This window comes from Xenopus laevis, chromosome 1L (genome assembly GCF_017654675.1).
Source record: "Xenopus laevis strain J_2021 chromosome 1L, Xenopus_laevis_v10.1, whole genome shotgun sequence".
NCBI lineage: Eukaryota > Metazoa > Chordata > Amphibia > Anura > Pipidae > Xenopus > Xenopus laevis.
In genome coordinates this window covers 210,688,784-210,705,699 of record NC_054371.1, presented here as the reverse complement: position 1 = coordinate 210,705,699, position 16,916 = coordinate 210,688,784, and the positions used below count along the sequence as shown (strand labels likewise).

At 40.1% G+C, this 16,916-nt stretch overlaps 1 protein-coding gene across 5 annotated transcripts; it reads left to right on the top strand.

Moving 5' to 3' along the window:
- The first annotated feature begins 5,339 nt into the window (after positions 1 to 5,339).
- Positions 5,340 to 16,208, top strand: isl1.L (ISL LIM homeobox 1 L homeolog). Of its 5 annotated transcripts, none has more exons than XM_041569392.1 (6): positions 5,340 to 5,609; positions 6,313 to 6,502; positions 8,170 to 8,429; positions 11,230 to 11,513; positions 13,365 to 13,532; positions 14,872 to 16,208. In XM_041569392.1, the coding sequence occupies exons 1-6, from the start codon at positions 5,582 to 5,584 to the stop codon at positions 15,001 to 15,003; spliced, it is 1,062 nt and encodes a 353-aa protein (XP_041425326.1). In that variant the 5' UTR covers positions 5,340 to 5,581; the 3' UTR covers positions 15,004 to 16,208. The 5 variants fall into 5 exon arrangements, with proteins under 5 accessions (XP_041425326.1, XP_041425339.1, XP_041425342.1 ...); XM_041569405.1 differs by having other exon boundaries at positions 5,345 to 5,609; positions 14,887 to 16,208; XM_041569408.1 differs by having other exon boundaries at positions 5,346 to 5,609; positions 11,227 to 11,513; positions 14,900 to 16,208.
- Positions 16,209 to 16,916: the final 708 nt, after the last annotated feature.

Below are 16,916 nucleotides of genomic sequence, written 5' to 3'. Positions count from 1 at the left end.
CCATCTCCCATAGATTCCATTTAAAGCATATAATTATAATTTTTAAAAGTTATTTCCTTTTTCTCTCTAAGAATGAAACAGTAGCTTGAACTTGAGCCCAGCTAACCTACGCGAATCCATATTGAAGTCAAAACAATCCTATCAGGTGTAATTTTTGTTTTAAATGAATTTTAGCGGACTCACGGTTTGGAGATCCGAATTACTGAAAGATCCCTTATCCGGAATATCCCAGGTCCCAAGAATTCTGTATAATAGATTCTATGCCTGTATTATCATTCTAAGCATAAAAAAACTTCTAGGCAATTTTAACCCCAGAAATAATGCCAGGTCAAGCTAGAAAATGGTACGAATATATATATATATATTAATTGAATCACGCTGCCCAGATGAATGGCAATTTACAATGATATTAACATTAAGTTCTATTTACGAGTGACTAATTGATCATACCACATTGACACGAGGATACGGTTTGTTTATTCACACACAGGTGGGGGTTTTAAGTAATGTATAACAGGGAGCTACACGGGGAGACACCTTTATTCACATCCGTGATGTCACTGTAGGTTCACGCCAAATTAGGTATTTAGCAAGATGGATGTATATAGTTTTCTGTACTTTGAAAAAGGCTGAAGAAGCAGCTGAAATGTCAGTAAGTGCCAAATACAAATACATTCATTTTTTATAAGCCATTTTATAATTAAACAAATTATTTTCATGTTTACTTTGTTTTCATCCACTATGCATTGTTGGTACCTGTCATATCCAATTTCTCCACTAAAAAGGCTTGTAATGTATATAATTATCAATGAAAACAGAGGTGTAAACTGCTAGTTTTTCTTAGTGAATTAGACAGATGAAAAAGAGAAAGAGAGATAGATAGAGAGAGAGAGAGAGAGAGAGAGAGAGAGAGAGAGATAGAGAGAGAGATAGTAAATAGATGATAGACAAGTCATTATAATGATTATATTAGGTCACATTGGCAGTAATAGGAGGAGTTGCTGTAGGTAAGAAGCAGCAGTCCCAGTGCAGAAATAAACAGATAACTGGGGGCTATTTAGCGGCCCCCTGTGCATCAGACTTGGGGGTTGATATTGATCTCCGGGGGCCCTTACTTCTAGAGGCACGAGGGGTCTGATCAGAAGGAACAGAAGGACACGCGTAGCCAATTAGCAATTCCATCCCCCCCCCCACTCACACACTCCAGTCCATTCGTCCCATTGTCTCTGGCACCATCAAGCGCAAGTCCTCCACTTGTCTTTATTAAATACCTTAGCGAACCAACCAGGCGCTGTCTGTCATTTATTCGCTTTCCTCTTCCAACTCCGCTGCTTCTCCGCTCCCCGCCGGCGCCAATCCAGCGCACAATTAGCGCATCTTTCCCACCTCGTTCCTTCCAGAGACCAGCGGGTCGGGGCGGAGACAGGGGCCCCTCTCGGTGCATCACTTTCCAAATCACAATGAACACTGCCAAAACCAAAGTTGCCCCTGTGAAGCAGAAACCAAATGTTGTTGCCTGGAGACTCATTCGGCCTGTGCAGGACTTGGACTGCTCGGTGAAGTTTTGCATTAAACCTGCATTCTCCACTTCCCCTGTCTCCTCTGCTCCTCTCAACATACACAAGAACCCAAACCTACGGTCCATGCCCACAAATAGCCTCTCCTCACAGCTCCTCTCCTCTCCTTACAGCTCCTCTTCTCTCAGCTCCTCTCCTCTCCCCTCAGCTCCTCTCCCCTCAGCTCCTCTCCTCGCAGCTCCTCTCCTCTCAGCTTCTCTCCTCTCAACTCCTCTCCTCTCAGCTCCTCTCCTCTCCTTACAGCTCCTCTCAGCTCCTCGCTTCTCCTCTCAGCTCCTCTACTCTCCTTACAGCTCCTCACAGCTCCTCTACTCTCAGCTCTTCTCCTCTCCTCACAGCTCCTCTCCTCTCCTTACAGCTCCTCTCATTAGAGCTCCTTGCAGCTCCTCTCCTCTCCTTACAGCTCCTTACAGCTCCTCTCCTCTCAGAGCCTCTCCTTCCAGCTCCTCTCCTTCCAGCTCCTTCCAGCTCCTCTCCTTCCAACTCCTTCCAGCTCCTCTCCTTCCAGCTCCTTCCAGCTCCTCTCCTCTCCTTACAGCTGGAAGCTAGTGGCACATTTTATTCCCATCCACATGTTCCATCCTCCTTCCTCAATTACTTCCAAAACAGCAGAAGGAAAAAAAGAAAATGTTACCTTTGTATAACCATTCACACACCAAAATGTAACTCTTTAAAATGCCTCAATGTCCTGCCCTTGCGTCTCGACTCCAGTAGTTTGATACATCCCCTGCGTCAGATTAAAAACAATGTTTTGAGCACAAAATAAAGAACATTTCACACAAAGGCCAGGAAGCGCCTGTATTATCATAATTGGCTCATTTCCAAAGTGAACGCATGAGGTCGCTGTTGTGACCCAAACCTGCAAAATGTTTCACTGCCTGAAATATTTCCCAACAATCGCTTCATTTCCAGAGGGACTTTACCTTCATGCGGTGAAATAAGCTGGAATAAAAAAAATTCTGCTAAAATAACAGGGTTTAACTATGAATATCATCGTCATCAAGTGACAAAAATAGGATGAAATCGTCTGGGAATTTGAGGACCGGTCCGCAAATCTTCATTTATGTAAAATAAATGAAAAACTGCAAATTAGAATTAACTGTTAACATTCTGGCATGCTTTATCTCTCTCTCTCTCTCTCTCTCTCTCTCTCCCTCTATCATCTATCTATCTATCTATCTATCTATCTATCTATCTATCTATCTATCATCTATCTATCTATCTATCTATCTATCTATCTATCTATCCATCCATCCATCCATCCATCCATCTATCTATCTATCTATCTATCTATCTATCTATCTATCTATCTATCAGTCTGTCCATCTATCTTTCTATCTTGGTATTGATTCCGTCTTCCTTAATGTGACTCGTTCATTTGTTTTTTGTTTGTATTTTTGAGTTATAAAATGAACATTAATGTATTTAGAATACAAATAGACATGTATAATAAATAGTTGTAAGGATACTTATTTATGAAAAATGAAATAACAAGATGGAAGTAAAAGTTCCCTCCAATTATAGTTATTGTAAAAAAAAAAAACACCCCACTGGGCAAGGTCTTATATGCTATTTTACATCATTTTACACCTTCCCTTTATATTAATTGACTTTGGAGATCTGTGTATGTGTACATTTATATTCCATTAAATCCTGCTGCTTAGTGATTATTGTCATGACTCCCCTTGTTGTAAAATATGAGAATGTGACTATTAGAATATTAATATTAGAGTATAAGGAGTGAATACAGTGACCTGTATTAAAGTACTCCCCCCCCCCCCCCATGGTCATAGAACTCCTGCATGACTTATAATATCTATTTTTTGTTTTTAATTCAGTAGAGTTACATTATTCACTATATATATATAGGCACAATTATCCGCAGACACAAGTGCTTCATTTATACTAATTGCTGGGATTCATAACGTTCAGATCACAGTTAAAACTGAGTCTAGAGAGAAAAATCTTTAACATTTAAAAAAAACACACATAATAAGTGAATTATAAATAGTATTTTGTATGAAGTGTGTCAGTAATATTGATATATATTTTGTTTTTCATTTTTATTTTAAATCAGAACCAAAGGGCCCCTCTCACATACTACAGGTTGGAATCCTATGGTTTCTCTGGCCAATGAGGGATTCTCTTCCCCCGTGTTATTTCAGCATGTGAAGGAGGCCAATTATCCGACTGTGAAAATCTTAAGCAAACACACGCCGGAGAGAGGTCACCTCTATTGTCTGCGGGACGAGCCAAGACAGAAGCCTGTGCCCAGGGAATCTACATGAGAATCAGCAGCAACATCAGAATCAGAATCAGCATCAGCATCAGCCCACTCATTTATGGCTTCAACTCGTGCTGGGACCTCTAACAGACATTGGGGGCTGCCACTGTATATTGTCTAATTACAACAAGTTTTTTCTAGGAATCCTAAATACACTGCAAGCACGACGACCCATTCAATTGAGCTTTTAATAGTAGATAGATATAGATGTGTACAAAGATAATAGATAGATAGATAGATAGATAGATAGATAGATAGATAGATAATAGATAGATAGATAGATAGATAGATAGGGATGGATGGATGGATAGATGGATGGATGGATAGATAGATAGATAGATAGATAGATAGATAGATAGATAGATAGATAGATAGATAGATGATAGATAGATAGATAGATAGATAGATAGATAGATAGATAGATAGATAGATAATAGATAGATAGATAGATAGATAGATAGATAGATAGATAGATAATAGATAGAGAGAGGGATGGATGGATAGATAGATAGATAGATAGATAGATAGATAGATAGATAGATAGATAGATAGATAGATAATAGATAGATAGATAGATAATAGATAGATAGATAATAGATAGATAGATAGATAGATAGATAGATAGATAGATAGATAGATAGATAGATAGATAGATAGATAGATAGATAGATAGGGATGGATAGATAGATAGATAGATAGATAGATAGATAGATAGATAGATAGATAGATGATAGATAGATAGATAGATAGATAGATAGATAGATAGATAGATAGATAGATAGATAGTAAATAGATAGATAGATAGATAGATAGATAGATAGATAGATAGATAGATAGATAGATAGATAGAAGATAGATAGATAGTAAAGAGAGAGAGCTACCAGTAATCGCTAGGCATATGCAATAAACACACCCTGGCACTGAAGGGATTAAACCATTTGTTTGTTAACAGAAAGAGATCCATGTTACTGGGCTATTTATAGATTTATATATCAGAGGAATGAAGTGGAGGCAGTGTATTATTATAACTTATATTATAATTGCAGGATATTATAATGATAGTATATTAGAATTGCAGGAATAAGTGCACAAGAAATAACATGGGGGCCACGCAAATAAACGCGAGTGTAGTAAAGAGACGCACAAACATTTGTACTACTGACTGTACACACACTTGTGTATCACTGTAGAGACACACACACACAAGCCGCAGCTCCATTGCCCTGTATGTGGGATAACCCGCAGGAGTTGGCACATGAATCAGTGTGTGTGTGTGTGTATGAGTGTGTATGAGTGTGTGAGTGTGTATGTGTGTGAGTGTGTGTGAGTGTAAGTGCAGGGGGTGCAGCAGCAGCAGCAGCAGAGGGGCCAGTGACACACACACACAGACGCAATGTGGGACTTGAAATGTGATAATAAGAACAGCTGCTGGGTGCGCGGCTCGGCCAATCAGCGGCTGGGGGAGCGGTGACGTCGCCGCGCCCTGCGTCAGACCCAATGGAGATTGAGCTGAGTTGGAGCAGAGAAGTTTGAGCAAGAGATAAGGAAGAGAAGGGGACTCCGGCACTGCAGCGTCTGCTCCACCAACTGCTCTGGGATCATCAGCAGCAGCAGCGCCACGTCCTGGGGCTAATCTTGCGCCTCCATCACTGTTTCCTTGTGTGTGGGGATACAACAAGCTGACACAATTTCACTGTGGACATTACACCCTCTAACAGCAATGGGAGACATGGGAGACCCACCAAAAAGTAAGCAGCCTTCTCTTTTATTTCTGTCATCTCGTCTGTCTGCCCATTGTCACTTGTTAGGGCAGCCTGTCTATCCCTGGACTCAATGCAGCTTATTTCCCTGCAGCACCGGCTCCTGTGCCCAGCCTGTCCCCCTCCCTCCTATTCTGCCCTTATTCAATTCCACCCAGGGCCTCCTTATCCTGATTGGGGGCTTATTCCTCCACATTAACCTCATCACCCCCAGAAACACCTCTCAGCAGGACAGTTACAAGCTCAACTCATTTCTGCTGCTGCAGGGAAAAAGAAACTGATCATCACTGAAGATCTGACTGCCACCTTCCCTGTGCCATACCCTATCTGTCAGTTACCTTGACAAAATTCTACCCTGTCCCCTTTAAATTCTGTCATGTCTCACCTTGGCATATCCAAAGTGGCAGTGTCTGGGCACACAATGCAGTGACAAGTACAGTCTCCATTAACAACACGGTCCTCCTCCTTCTATACGATGGCAGGTATCAATTATCAACTAAAGACTGGAATATATATAAATATATGCATTTTTTTTTCTAAAATAACAACAAAAAAAAAACTAAAAAGCAGACAAGCAAACACCAATACATACACACTCCCTGTGTACTCCCCACCAGAGTGACTCTCAGAGTATGTTTATCTCTGTAGGAGAGTAAATGGTCAGTCAATCATATATTTCTTTCCCTTGCAGAAAAGCGCCTGATTTCTCTGTGTGTTGGATGCGGGAATCAGATCCACGACCAGTATATACTGAGGGTTTCCCCGGACTTGGAGTGGCACGCAGCTTGCCTCAAATGCGCAGAGTGCAGCCAATACCTGGATGAGAGCTGCACTTGCTTTGTCAGGGATGGCAAAACCTACTGTAAAAGAGACTATATCAGGTACAGCCATGGGCACCTTCCTTCTTACTCTTTGTGCCACGGTTCGGCCGCTGCTACATGGAGATCTTTATCCAACATTCTGTGCTTTTATTTCCATTGATTTGATTCATTTTTATTTTTCGTGTTGTGCCTAATATTCCTGTTGGGAGGTTGTTTTTGCTCTGCCCGCAGTAGCCAGGACTGTTGTTTATTTTAGGAAATCGCTTTAAATCATTTATTTATTTTTTTTAGAAAATTGAGGATTGTGATATTGATATTTTATTGATTTATTGTTATAAGCAAATCATTCTAAATCACTATGCCCTTCTGATAAAACCAGACATTTAATCTAAACAAAAAATAAAATAAATAACCTTGTCCTGGGTATGATTTGCTCCCCCCCCCCACCTCTTATCTTATCTCTGCTGATGAATTGGACAGAACAGATCAAATTGCCCGTCATGTGGCCGCGAACAATTGGGGATATTTAGATAATGGAAGCTCCTTCCTTCCTCACATTTAAAATCTGGGAACTGATAAAGTGCTCTGGCTGACAGTTGGTACAATGCAGGCACCCCCCGGCCGCAACGTCGGCTGCGCTTTATCCTGTTTGCTTCCCCACCTTAAATTTGCATCTGTCATGCCTACACCTATTTATATATAGATAAATGATACCTTATACTTATATATCTTAGATTGTGATTTTTTATTTTTATTTTTTTTTAATCTTTGGAGTCGAAATTTGAGATTCACTAGACATTTGACAAAAAAAATAATTTCTACAAGATGTTTTTTCTTGAAATAACAGTATTAAAAAATAAATATAAATATTATATATCTATATATATATATATATATATATATATATATATATATATATATATATATATATATATATATATATATATATATATATATATATATATATAGATATATATATGGAATACCCACATTAAAAATAATTCCCAAATTGTATTTTTATAGGAGATTCCTTATAAAATGTGTTTTTTTTTAAGGAAACAGGGTTTATTTGTGTGTTTGTAGAGCTATGTGTGTAGTTCACGTGGTGTATGCTTAGATTTTAATATGTTTGTCAGATGAGATTAATTTATTTGATTATATTTTGGGGGATAATTAAAGCAGTTAGAAAGTCGGCGCTTTTACGCAACGATTAATTTGGTTCGGTTTGTAAAGAATATGGATGATATTTAAGTGGGATTATAAATGCAGTTGCTTGGTACAAAGTGAGCTGGTTTTAGAGGGAATGTTCGCTGGCTACAGGGCCTGCATTGGCTTTATTGGGAGAATAAACAAGCAGTAATGCGCTTTTTCTATTATTATATGTTATATGGCTGTTTCTTGTGTATTAAGTTCCCTGGATAGTCAGTGAGTGAGTGGATCTCATGGTTGTGTCTGTATAGAGGGGCTGTGGTGACCCTGCATATAAAACTCACATTCTTAGTTGCTTTGTGTGCAAGCATTTGGGCTTTTGCCTGTGAATGTGCAGATAGGAGCTGCCGGTGCGATTAGACGCACAAAGGGAAACAGTTCAGTAAATAGCGATAGAGCCGGGAGCGATAAGAACAAGGACTTTCAAGGAGTCGCTTGAGCACGGGGTTGGGAATGTGACCGCTGTTTGTGATTCTCATCTTGTGGCCCTTTTCTTCTCTTCCGACCCCTCCGCGCAGGTTGTACGGGATCAAGTGCGCCAAATGCAACATCGGCTTCAGCAAGAACGACTTCGTCATGAGGGCTCGCTCCAAGGTCTATCACATCGAGTGTTTCCGCTGTGTGGCGTGTAGTCGCCAGCTCATCCCCGGGGACGAGTTCGCATTGAGGGAGGACGGACTGTTCTGTCGCGCCGACCACGATGTGGTGGAAAGAGCCAGCTTGGGGGTCAGCGACCCTCTCAGCCCCCTTCACCCAGCAAGACCCCTACAGATGGCAGGTATTTCCTCCGCCAGGATTACATTTCACTTCATGGCTCATGCTGCCTGTCCCAGGCCAACATTCTGCTTCCTACCTCCTTGGGACCCCCGCCAGCTTCAGGATCTGTGAGGGGGGATTTCCTAAAAAAAAATCTGCCTCATTTAACGCATTTAATATACTGCATCTACTGCCTCCATATTTGTATTAACCATTCCAGCTGCATTCCCTGCCTGTCTTACTGCAGGACTAGTTGTTATTGCAGGTTAACCCTTTCCCTGTCAAAATGCCATTGCAACCCCCCCCCCACTATGCCCAATAACTATGGTGTGAAATAAAGGTGGGGAGTATTTACCACCTGATCTGACCCCAGCTACAGGGAAACAATTAACCCCATCCTTGCCGAACCCTCTTGTATTATAATAACAATAACAATAATAACCCTGGTGGCATAGAGAAGCTAAAAATAAAAAGGAATCTGTGTATTTTAACCCATAGTTTAATGGCACCTCAGTACTGAGCCACTGCTGGTGTCTTTAGTTGCCTGATATCACATAGAAATAGGAAGGAAGCAGCAAACTACTAACAAGAGGGTTAAAACCAGACCCAATATTTATATAAAATAAAAAAAATGGGGGGAGATTAGGGGAACAATATCCCTCTATTTTAGTGTGGAGCTTGTCACTTTGTGAAACTACAAATTCCAGACAGAGGTTGTTTTCTTGGGGTTCCAAATCACCCCCTGGCTCCCAAATCCCTATCTATCATTTTGCTTCCTGGATTACAGAAATACACAGCAAGATGATCACCATTACGTAGTGGTTTTCATTTGACGTCACAGCCTGGCATGTTCTTTTATTCACTTTTTTTTCCCCCCAGGATTATTTTGTATTTAGGGAGCCTCCTTTCCTTTCCAAGCAATCTCCCCCCCTCACACACACACACACATAAGGACAGACTTGGGGGAAATAAAGGCAGACACTTTAGACTGTAATTTAAAACTGTCAACAGGCTAATCTTCAGTAATTGCTTTGCTTAAGTGATCCTGCCGATTTTTAAAGAAATCTTGCGATTTGATGAGAATTTGCCTTTGCGATTCTGTACTCCAACCTCTCTCTCTCTGGGTTCTAGGAGAGCCAAGTACCACATTTATTATTATTATTATTAGTATTGTTATTAGTAGTAGTAGTATTAGTAATTATTGTTATTATTATTTAGAAGTACTATTACCAACGATTTAACCCCCCCATCCCCAGCAAGCACAAGGATCACATTGCACCCTATGGATAAACCAGTTGTTATAGCTGAAAAGGAACATTTTCCAGTCCATTGATGACTAATTGCACGGAGATTGGATACATGGCATCCACACTAAACAGCCTTCAAAAAATAAAAAATAAATCTGAAGGGACATAAAATCTCTTTTGTGTTTACAAAAATCCGTTTTGTGCCTCCCTGCTCTGTAAACTCACCCCCAGCATTCGGGGCAATATCTGGGCAAATCTTGTGCAAACACCCAGGCGCTACATTGTAACCACAATTATATTTGGAAACAAAAGGCGTTGAGGCCACTTGTTCGGGTCCCATTGTAGCCTCTTATCAGCCTAACATAATATTTGAGGAGAAATCCTGTTTATCTTTTATTTCCTCGCCCAGTGCGAATAACTTCGCAATCTCACAAATTCACCCACCCTGAGTTAAATACGGTTTTTGTATCACCTCCCTTATAAATACGAATCAGAAAGCGTCTATGTGTGTGTGTGTATGAGTGTTAATGCTCCCTGTTATTCTGAGGGGTGCCCCAAATTTTATCACCCCTTTGAATGTTATTTTAACCCCTTTCAGTGCTCTGCCAATTAAAACAAGTCATTCTGCTTATATATCCCTTATAAATAAGAATTAAAAAGCTTCTGTGTGTGTGTGTGTGTGTGTGTGTGTGTGTGTGTGTGTATTAATGCTCCCTGTTATTCTGAGGGGTGCCCCAGATTGTATCATCCCCTTTGAATGTTTTATTAACCCCTTTCAGTGCTCTGCCAATTAAAACAAATCATTCTGCGTATATATCCCTTATAAATAAGAATTAAAAGCCTATTTGTGTGTGTGTGTGTGTGTGTGTGTACTAATGCTCCCTGTTGACTCCTGAGGGTTGCCCCAAATTTTATCACCCCTTTCAATGTTATATTAACCCTTTCGGTGCTCTGCCGATTAAAACAAATCATTCTGATAATATTTCCCTTATAAATAGAATCGAAAAGCCTCTTTGTGTGTGTATTAATGCTCCCTGTTATTCTGAGGGGTGCCCCACGTTTTGTGACCCCTTACATTAACCCTTTCAATGCTCTGTCTATTAAAACAATAATTTTTATTATCATTAGTATTTTAAACGTGTTTTGTAAATGGGGGATACATGTTCGATGTAGTTAGAGGCAGATATTAACAGAGTGGGTTATTCTCTGCTGAAATCTGCCTCTAACTACATCGAACATGTATGATAGCTTTATAATAAACTTTTATTTGGCGATGTTGATACCGTCCGGCTATAATGGGGTTAATATGTATTAAATACATGGTTTCCAGGGAAATACCGAGGCATATATATATAGTTTATATCTATTTATCTGTATATATATATATATATATATATATATATATATATATATATATATATATATATATATATATATATATATATATATATATATATATTATATATGTACAATATTTGTCTCTGCTCGAATAAGTGGGATTTGACTCTAAATTCTGTAGCAGATCCTTTGATCCCAGAATAGAATCTTATGGTCCGTCCGTTGATTTTACAGCAGAACCCATTTCTGCCCGGCAGCCCGCGCTCCGACCCCACGTGCACAAGCAGCCAGAGAAGACCACCAGGATCAGGACGGTTCTTAATGAGAAGCAGCTTCACACCTTGCGGACCTGCTACGCTGCCAACCCCAGGCCTGATGCCCTGATGAAGGAGCAGCTGGTGGAAATGACTGGACTCAGTCCCAGGGTCATCAGGGTCTGGTTTCAGAACAAGAGGTGCAAGGACAAAAAGAGGAGCATCTTGATGAAGCAGCTACAGCAACAGCAGCCCAACGACAAAACCGTAAGTGAATCATTTGGGGAGGGGGGAAAAAAACCCTCCTATTTTTTTTTTTATCCAGGTGTATTTGGCCTTCACCTAGTGGTGCAAAATAATTAGACTGAATGATGGCCATAGTTCCCCAAAAATAAATGTGTGTGTGTATATATATATATATATATATATATATATATATATATATATATATATATATATATATATATATATAATATATATATATATATATATATTGATAGACTGGTCCAATATAGGAAGGTGCATTTACTGGTCCAATATAGGAGGGTCCAATATAGGAGGGTGCATTTACTAGTCCAATATAGGAAGGTGCGTTTACTGGTCCAATATAGGAGAGTGCATTTACTGGTCCAATTTAGGAGGGTGCATTTACTGGTCTAATATAAGAAGGTGCATTTACTGGTCCAATATAGGAAGGTGCATTTACTGGTCCAATATAGGAAGGTGTATTTACTGGTCCAATATAGGAGGGTGCATTTACTGGTCCAATATAGGAAGGTGTATTTACTGGTCCAATATAGGAGGGTGCATTTACTGGTCTAATATAGGAGGGTGCATTTACTGGTCTAATATAGGAAGGTGCATTTACTGGTCCAATATAGGAAGGTGTATTTACTGGTCCAATATAGGAAGGTGCATATACTAGTCCAATATAGGAGGCTACATTTACTGGTCCAATATAGGAGGGTGCATTTACTAGTCCAATATAGGAGGCTGCATTTACTGGTCCAATATACGAAGAGGCATTTGCTAGTCCATTATAGGAAGGTGCATTTACTGGTCCAATACAGGAAGGTGCATTTACTGGACCAATATAGGAAGGTGCATTTACTGGTCCAATTAAGGAGGGTGCATTTGCAAAGGATGAAAACCATTTATTCCCAGATGGTTCATAGAATTATTGCTCCACCTCCCTGGAAACCAATATAATATTTTATTATAACCCACTGTGTATGGGACTGATAGGCAAACTCTTGTTATTCACTGAAACTGATATAGTATACCCCCCTATCTTTCATGATGTTGAATAGCAATGAGGATATGGACATTTTAAAACGCATCTGTTTGTTGGCTGTGAAGTCTCAGGTTCATTGGAGCGAGCGGCGGTAAAACGCTTGTGTGTGGAGAGATCAAGAGCGTGTGGGGAGCGTGCAAGAAAAAGCTGTAATTATCGATAATATTTGTGTGTATTTGTGGTGTGAGAGAGTGAGAGAACGATTGCAGATCTGTTTACAAAAAAAGAGAGAAACGGAATCCCTATGAAGTAGTCAGACAGCTCCCTTTTCCCTTTCACCCAGCGATTTGTCTGCGTCGATTTCTCATTGTTCTTTCTGCCGAATGTCCAAATAATAAGTCAGGCCGAACGACTCCGGATTTTCAGCATTTTGTCCATCAATCCGCATGTGGCAATATGATGTGTGTGTGGGGCTTTTGTGTGGGTAACAATAGCTGGGAGCGATGTGTCAGAGCGATGGGAAAAGGAATGATTGATCGGTCCCAACCTTGTCTGCCCAGGTAACTTGTCTCCTGCCTAATTATTGTTTTGGAGCGTGTGTGCTAATTAATAGACTCTGATGGGCCTCATGTCAGCCCCAATAATCCTGCGCTGGGGGTTATTCTAATCTTGACTCTTGTTGTTAAAGTATTTTTCACTTACTATTAAATGATTTAACGGGCGAGTCAGTGAGAATTCTGTGGATTATAAAATCTCCACGTAAAAATCAGAAAAATATGTGGGTAGGGGCAACGCACAATCAGATCGCAGGAAATCAGATCGCCGGATGTGATTGGTGCGATTGCTAATAAAAGCCGCGCTAACGTGCCCTGATCTCTCCCCAGAATATACAAGGGATGACAGGGACCCCTATGGTGGCTTCCAGTCCCGAAAGACACGACGGCGGATTACAAGCGAACCCGGTGGAAGTACAAACCTATCAGCCCCCCTGGAAGGTCCTCAGTGACTTTGCCCTGCAGAGTGATATCGATCAGCCGGCCTTCCAGCAACTGGTGAGTGGCCCTGTCTCTCTGCTATTGCTCCTAGTGCTATTGGGGTAGTAGGGACCCCCACACACTTACACACTCTTCTACACAAACTCACACTACTCACACTACCCACTTACACGTACTCTAACACACACACACACACACTAACCCTAACTCCAGCACATATTATAGCCCTATTCACTATCTTTCATACACACATATTTTACACAACACATTTACACATTCTTCTACTTTCTGTCATACAATCTCCCACTAGCCCCCCTCTTACTCTAACACACACACACACACACACACAACTCCTGCACATATCATAGCCCTATTCACTCTTTTATGCACACACACATATTTTACACACACACTTACATTACACACTCTTCTACTTTTTGTCATACAAACTCCCACTACCCCATCCTCTTACTCTAACACACTAAGCACACTCACACACACACACACACACACACACTCCTGCACAATTAATAACCCTATTCACTCTGTTTCATACACACACATATTTTACACAACACACTTACATTACACACTCTTCTACTTTTTGTCGTACAACTGCCCCTTACTCTAACACACACACACACACACACACTTCACACACAAACTCCTGCACATATCATAGCCCTATTCTCTCTTTTATACACACATATTTTACACAACACACTTACACACTCTTCTACATTCTGTCATACAAACTCCCACTACCCCTCTCTGTTACTGTAACACACACACACACACCTCCCTCTTAGTCTAACATACACGAACACACACACACACACACACACACACACACACACACACACACAACTCCTGCACTTATCATAGCCCTATTCACTCTTTCATACACACACACTCTCAAACACACACAACCAATGACTCAAATACAACCATCCAGGCACATTCCACTCTCTCCTTAACACTCACACACACATCCATATTCCACACATACACTCATTTGATGATATTTGATGTGCAAAATGATCTGTAATGTTAGATGCAAACCAGGGTCCAAACACATTTTTATGTTGTATTTTGTTAAACATGTGCTAATTATACACATATATATATATTTATATAGCATCAAGAATTTGAATAAAAGGTTTTGTCTCTAATATATACAAGTGTATTTAGACAGACTGCAGTAGCTGTTAGTTACCAAGTTCCAGGTGGCAGTTACATTGGCACAACTGTCAGTGTCTAGTAAATATCTGCCTTTAGGCCCCAGTGGAGATTCAGTAGGTGTCTTGCTGTATATATAGGGATCCATGTTCTGTCATTCCTTTCACACACTCTTTCTTTCTCTCTCTCTTTCTTTCTGTTCTGCTTCTAATTGAAGACCTGTTTCTCACAGGTTAATTTTTCAGAAGGAGGACCTGGCTCCAACTCTACAGGGAGTGAAGTGGCCTCCATGTCCTCTCAACTCCCAGATACCCCAAACAGCATGGTAGCCAGCCCTATAGAGGCATGAGGAGCATGGACTGGTTCCCTCTGTTGAGGGCAAGAACGCAAAGCTTGGACTGAAAGGAAGTGTTTTAGGACCCAGCTGATGCCGACAGAGAATCCAGCCAACTCCATAGGATGCGGGGCCGCCTACAGAACATGGGATGGCAGCCACACTGTGAAGACAATCATGGGATCTTACTAGGAGTGAATGACAAGGACATGGTGGTTGGAGTATTACAAGAGTACGACAGACAAGAACTGAGTGGTGTAGAGGATTTATATCTATGGATCTCAAAAATAGCATTTAACCTTCCCCCCCATATCCCCCTTTGGCACATCCCAGAACAGACCAAGATGGACACAGATAGGAGGGCTCACCCTAATCCGAACGGTGCTGCTTTTTATCTCTCTTGACATCGCTTTTATCACTGCCCTGCCAAACAGGAGCTGCGATCAATCTGAAAGCAGCAGCCCAGACTGTAGCCAAGTTAAAGGGATAGTGACCTGTGTGGTGGGATCCCTGCAGGATGAGATGTTGGAGTTGCCATGCGGTGTTTCACCGTGGAATTCCAGGTCGCCTATAGCATGCAACAGTCGCTGAGATCCTTTTTGTCCTTTCTCATGAACTCAAACCTTATTAACGTTAAAAAACAAACTGAAAAATGAAATTGGGGCGGGGGGGAGGGGTGGATTAAAACAAAGACAACAGTTAGACACTGCTTCTTTTTTTCCAATTTAATTTTTTTTTAATTTTTTTTTTCATGTTCAAACCAAGTCTAGGAAAGCATTGCAACAACAAGGTATACCTCTCTCTCTGCCACATGCGTCTCTGGATTGCGTCTGATTCTTGTCTGTCCAACGACTTTTTATTTTTCTTCCCCCTCCCAAAGATGTGTATAGTTATTGATTCAAACGACTGTTCCTCTCTGGAAATAAAGAGAGAAAAAAAAAGGGCAGCATTTTTTATTTTATTTTATTTTTTTCGTTTGCAAAAATTATAAAGTAATTTATTATTTATTGTCGGAAGACTTGCCACTTTTCATGTTATTTGACTATATATATATATATATATATTTTTTTTTTGTTTGCTGAAGTAAAAAATATGGAGAAAGAAAATGTTTATTTTTAATTATTATTTTTAGTTGTAACTTGGTCTCTGCGTTGTATGATTTCTTGGTCTGTCCCGTATCAAAGCGATTTTTGTTTGAAAATAAAACTCAGCTCCTTGTAGTAAGGACAAACCATAACTCCTGCACTGGGGGGGGGGGATATATTGGCAGCTACAGGGTTTATGTATAGAGACTGGGGGGGGGGTCATGGTGGTGCAATGTTATCTCATAATCATAAAAATAAATCCCAAATAATATGGAAAAAGCAGGGCATATCCCTTATATATATACTAAGAATAATTCTATTTAAAAAGTCCTTAAAGGGCAAGTCAACCCCAAAATAAAAAATTGCCTAATACAAGAAAACATAATCATAAGCAACTTTCCAATATACATTTATTAATTGCTTGTTACATTTTAAACATGTTGCAAAGTCAGCTGCTTGTCTTAACATTGTATCAACAGTCTGAGCCATCAGGGCAGAGAATAGAAAGGGACAGACAAACACTGCTTTCAATAGCAATATACATATACAAATAAATTAAAAACCATAGAAAATGTGAAATGAATGTATATTGCAACGTTGCTTAGAATAATATATTCTTTTTATATTCTTTTATTAGGCAATTTTTTTATTTTGGGGGTGACTTGCCCTTTAATTCTCTTCTTTGCACCAACCTTACCCCCATCTATAACATCTGCCCTTCTGGTGTGTTTAGTCCCTTAAAGGGATGGTTCACCTTTAAGCTAACTTTTAGTATATCATAGAATGTCCAATACTAAGCAACTTTTCAACTGGTCTTTATGAATTTTTTTTTTTAGTTTTTGA

Excerpts from the sequence above, each read along its gene's own strand:
- isl1.L (XM_041569387.1), top strand. The coding sequence starts at position 5,582 with ATGGGAGACATGGGAGACCCACCAAAAA. Across the intron at positions 6,503-8,169 it reads TGTAAAAGAGACTATATCAG|GTTGTACGGGATCAAGTGCG; the intron begins GTACAGCCATGG and ends CCCTCCGCGCAG. Across the intron at positions 13,533-14,871 it reads AGCCGGCCTTCCAGCAACTG|ACCTGTTTCTCACAGGTTAA; the intron begins GTGAGTGGCCCT and ends TTCTAATTGAAG.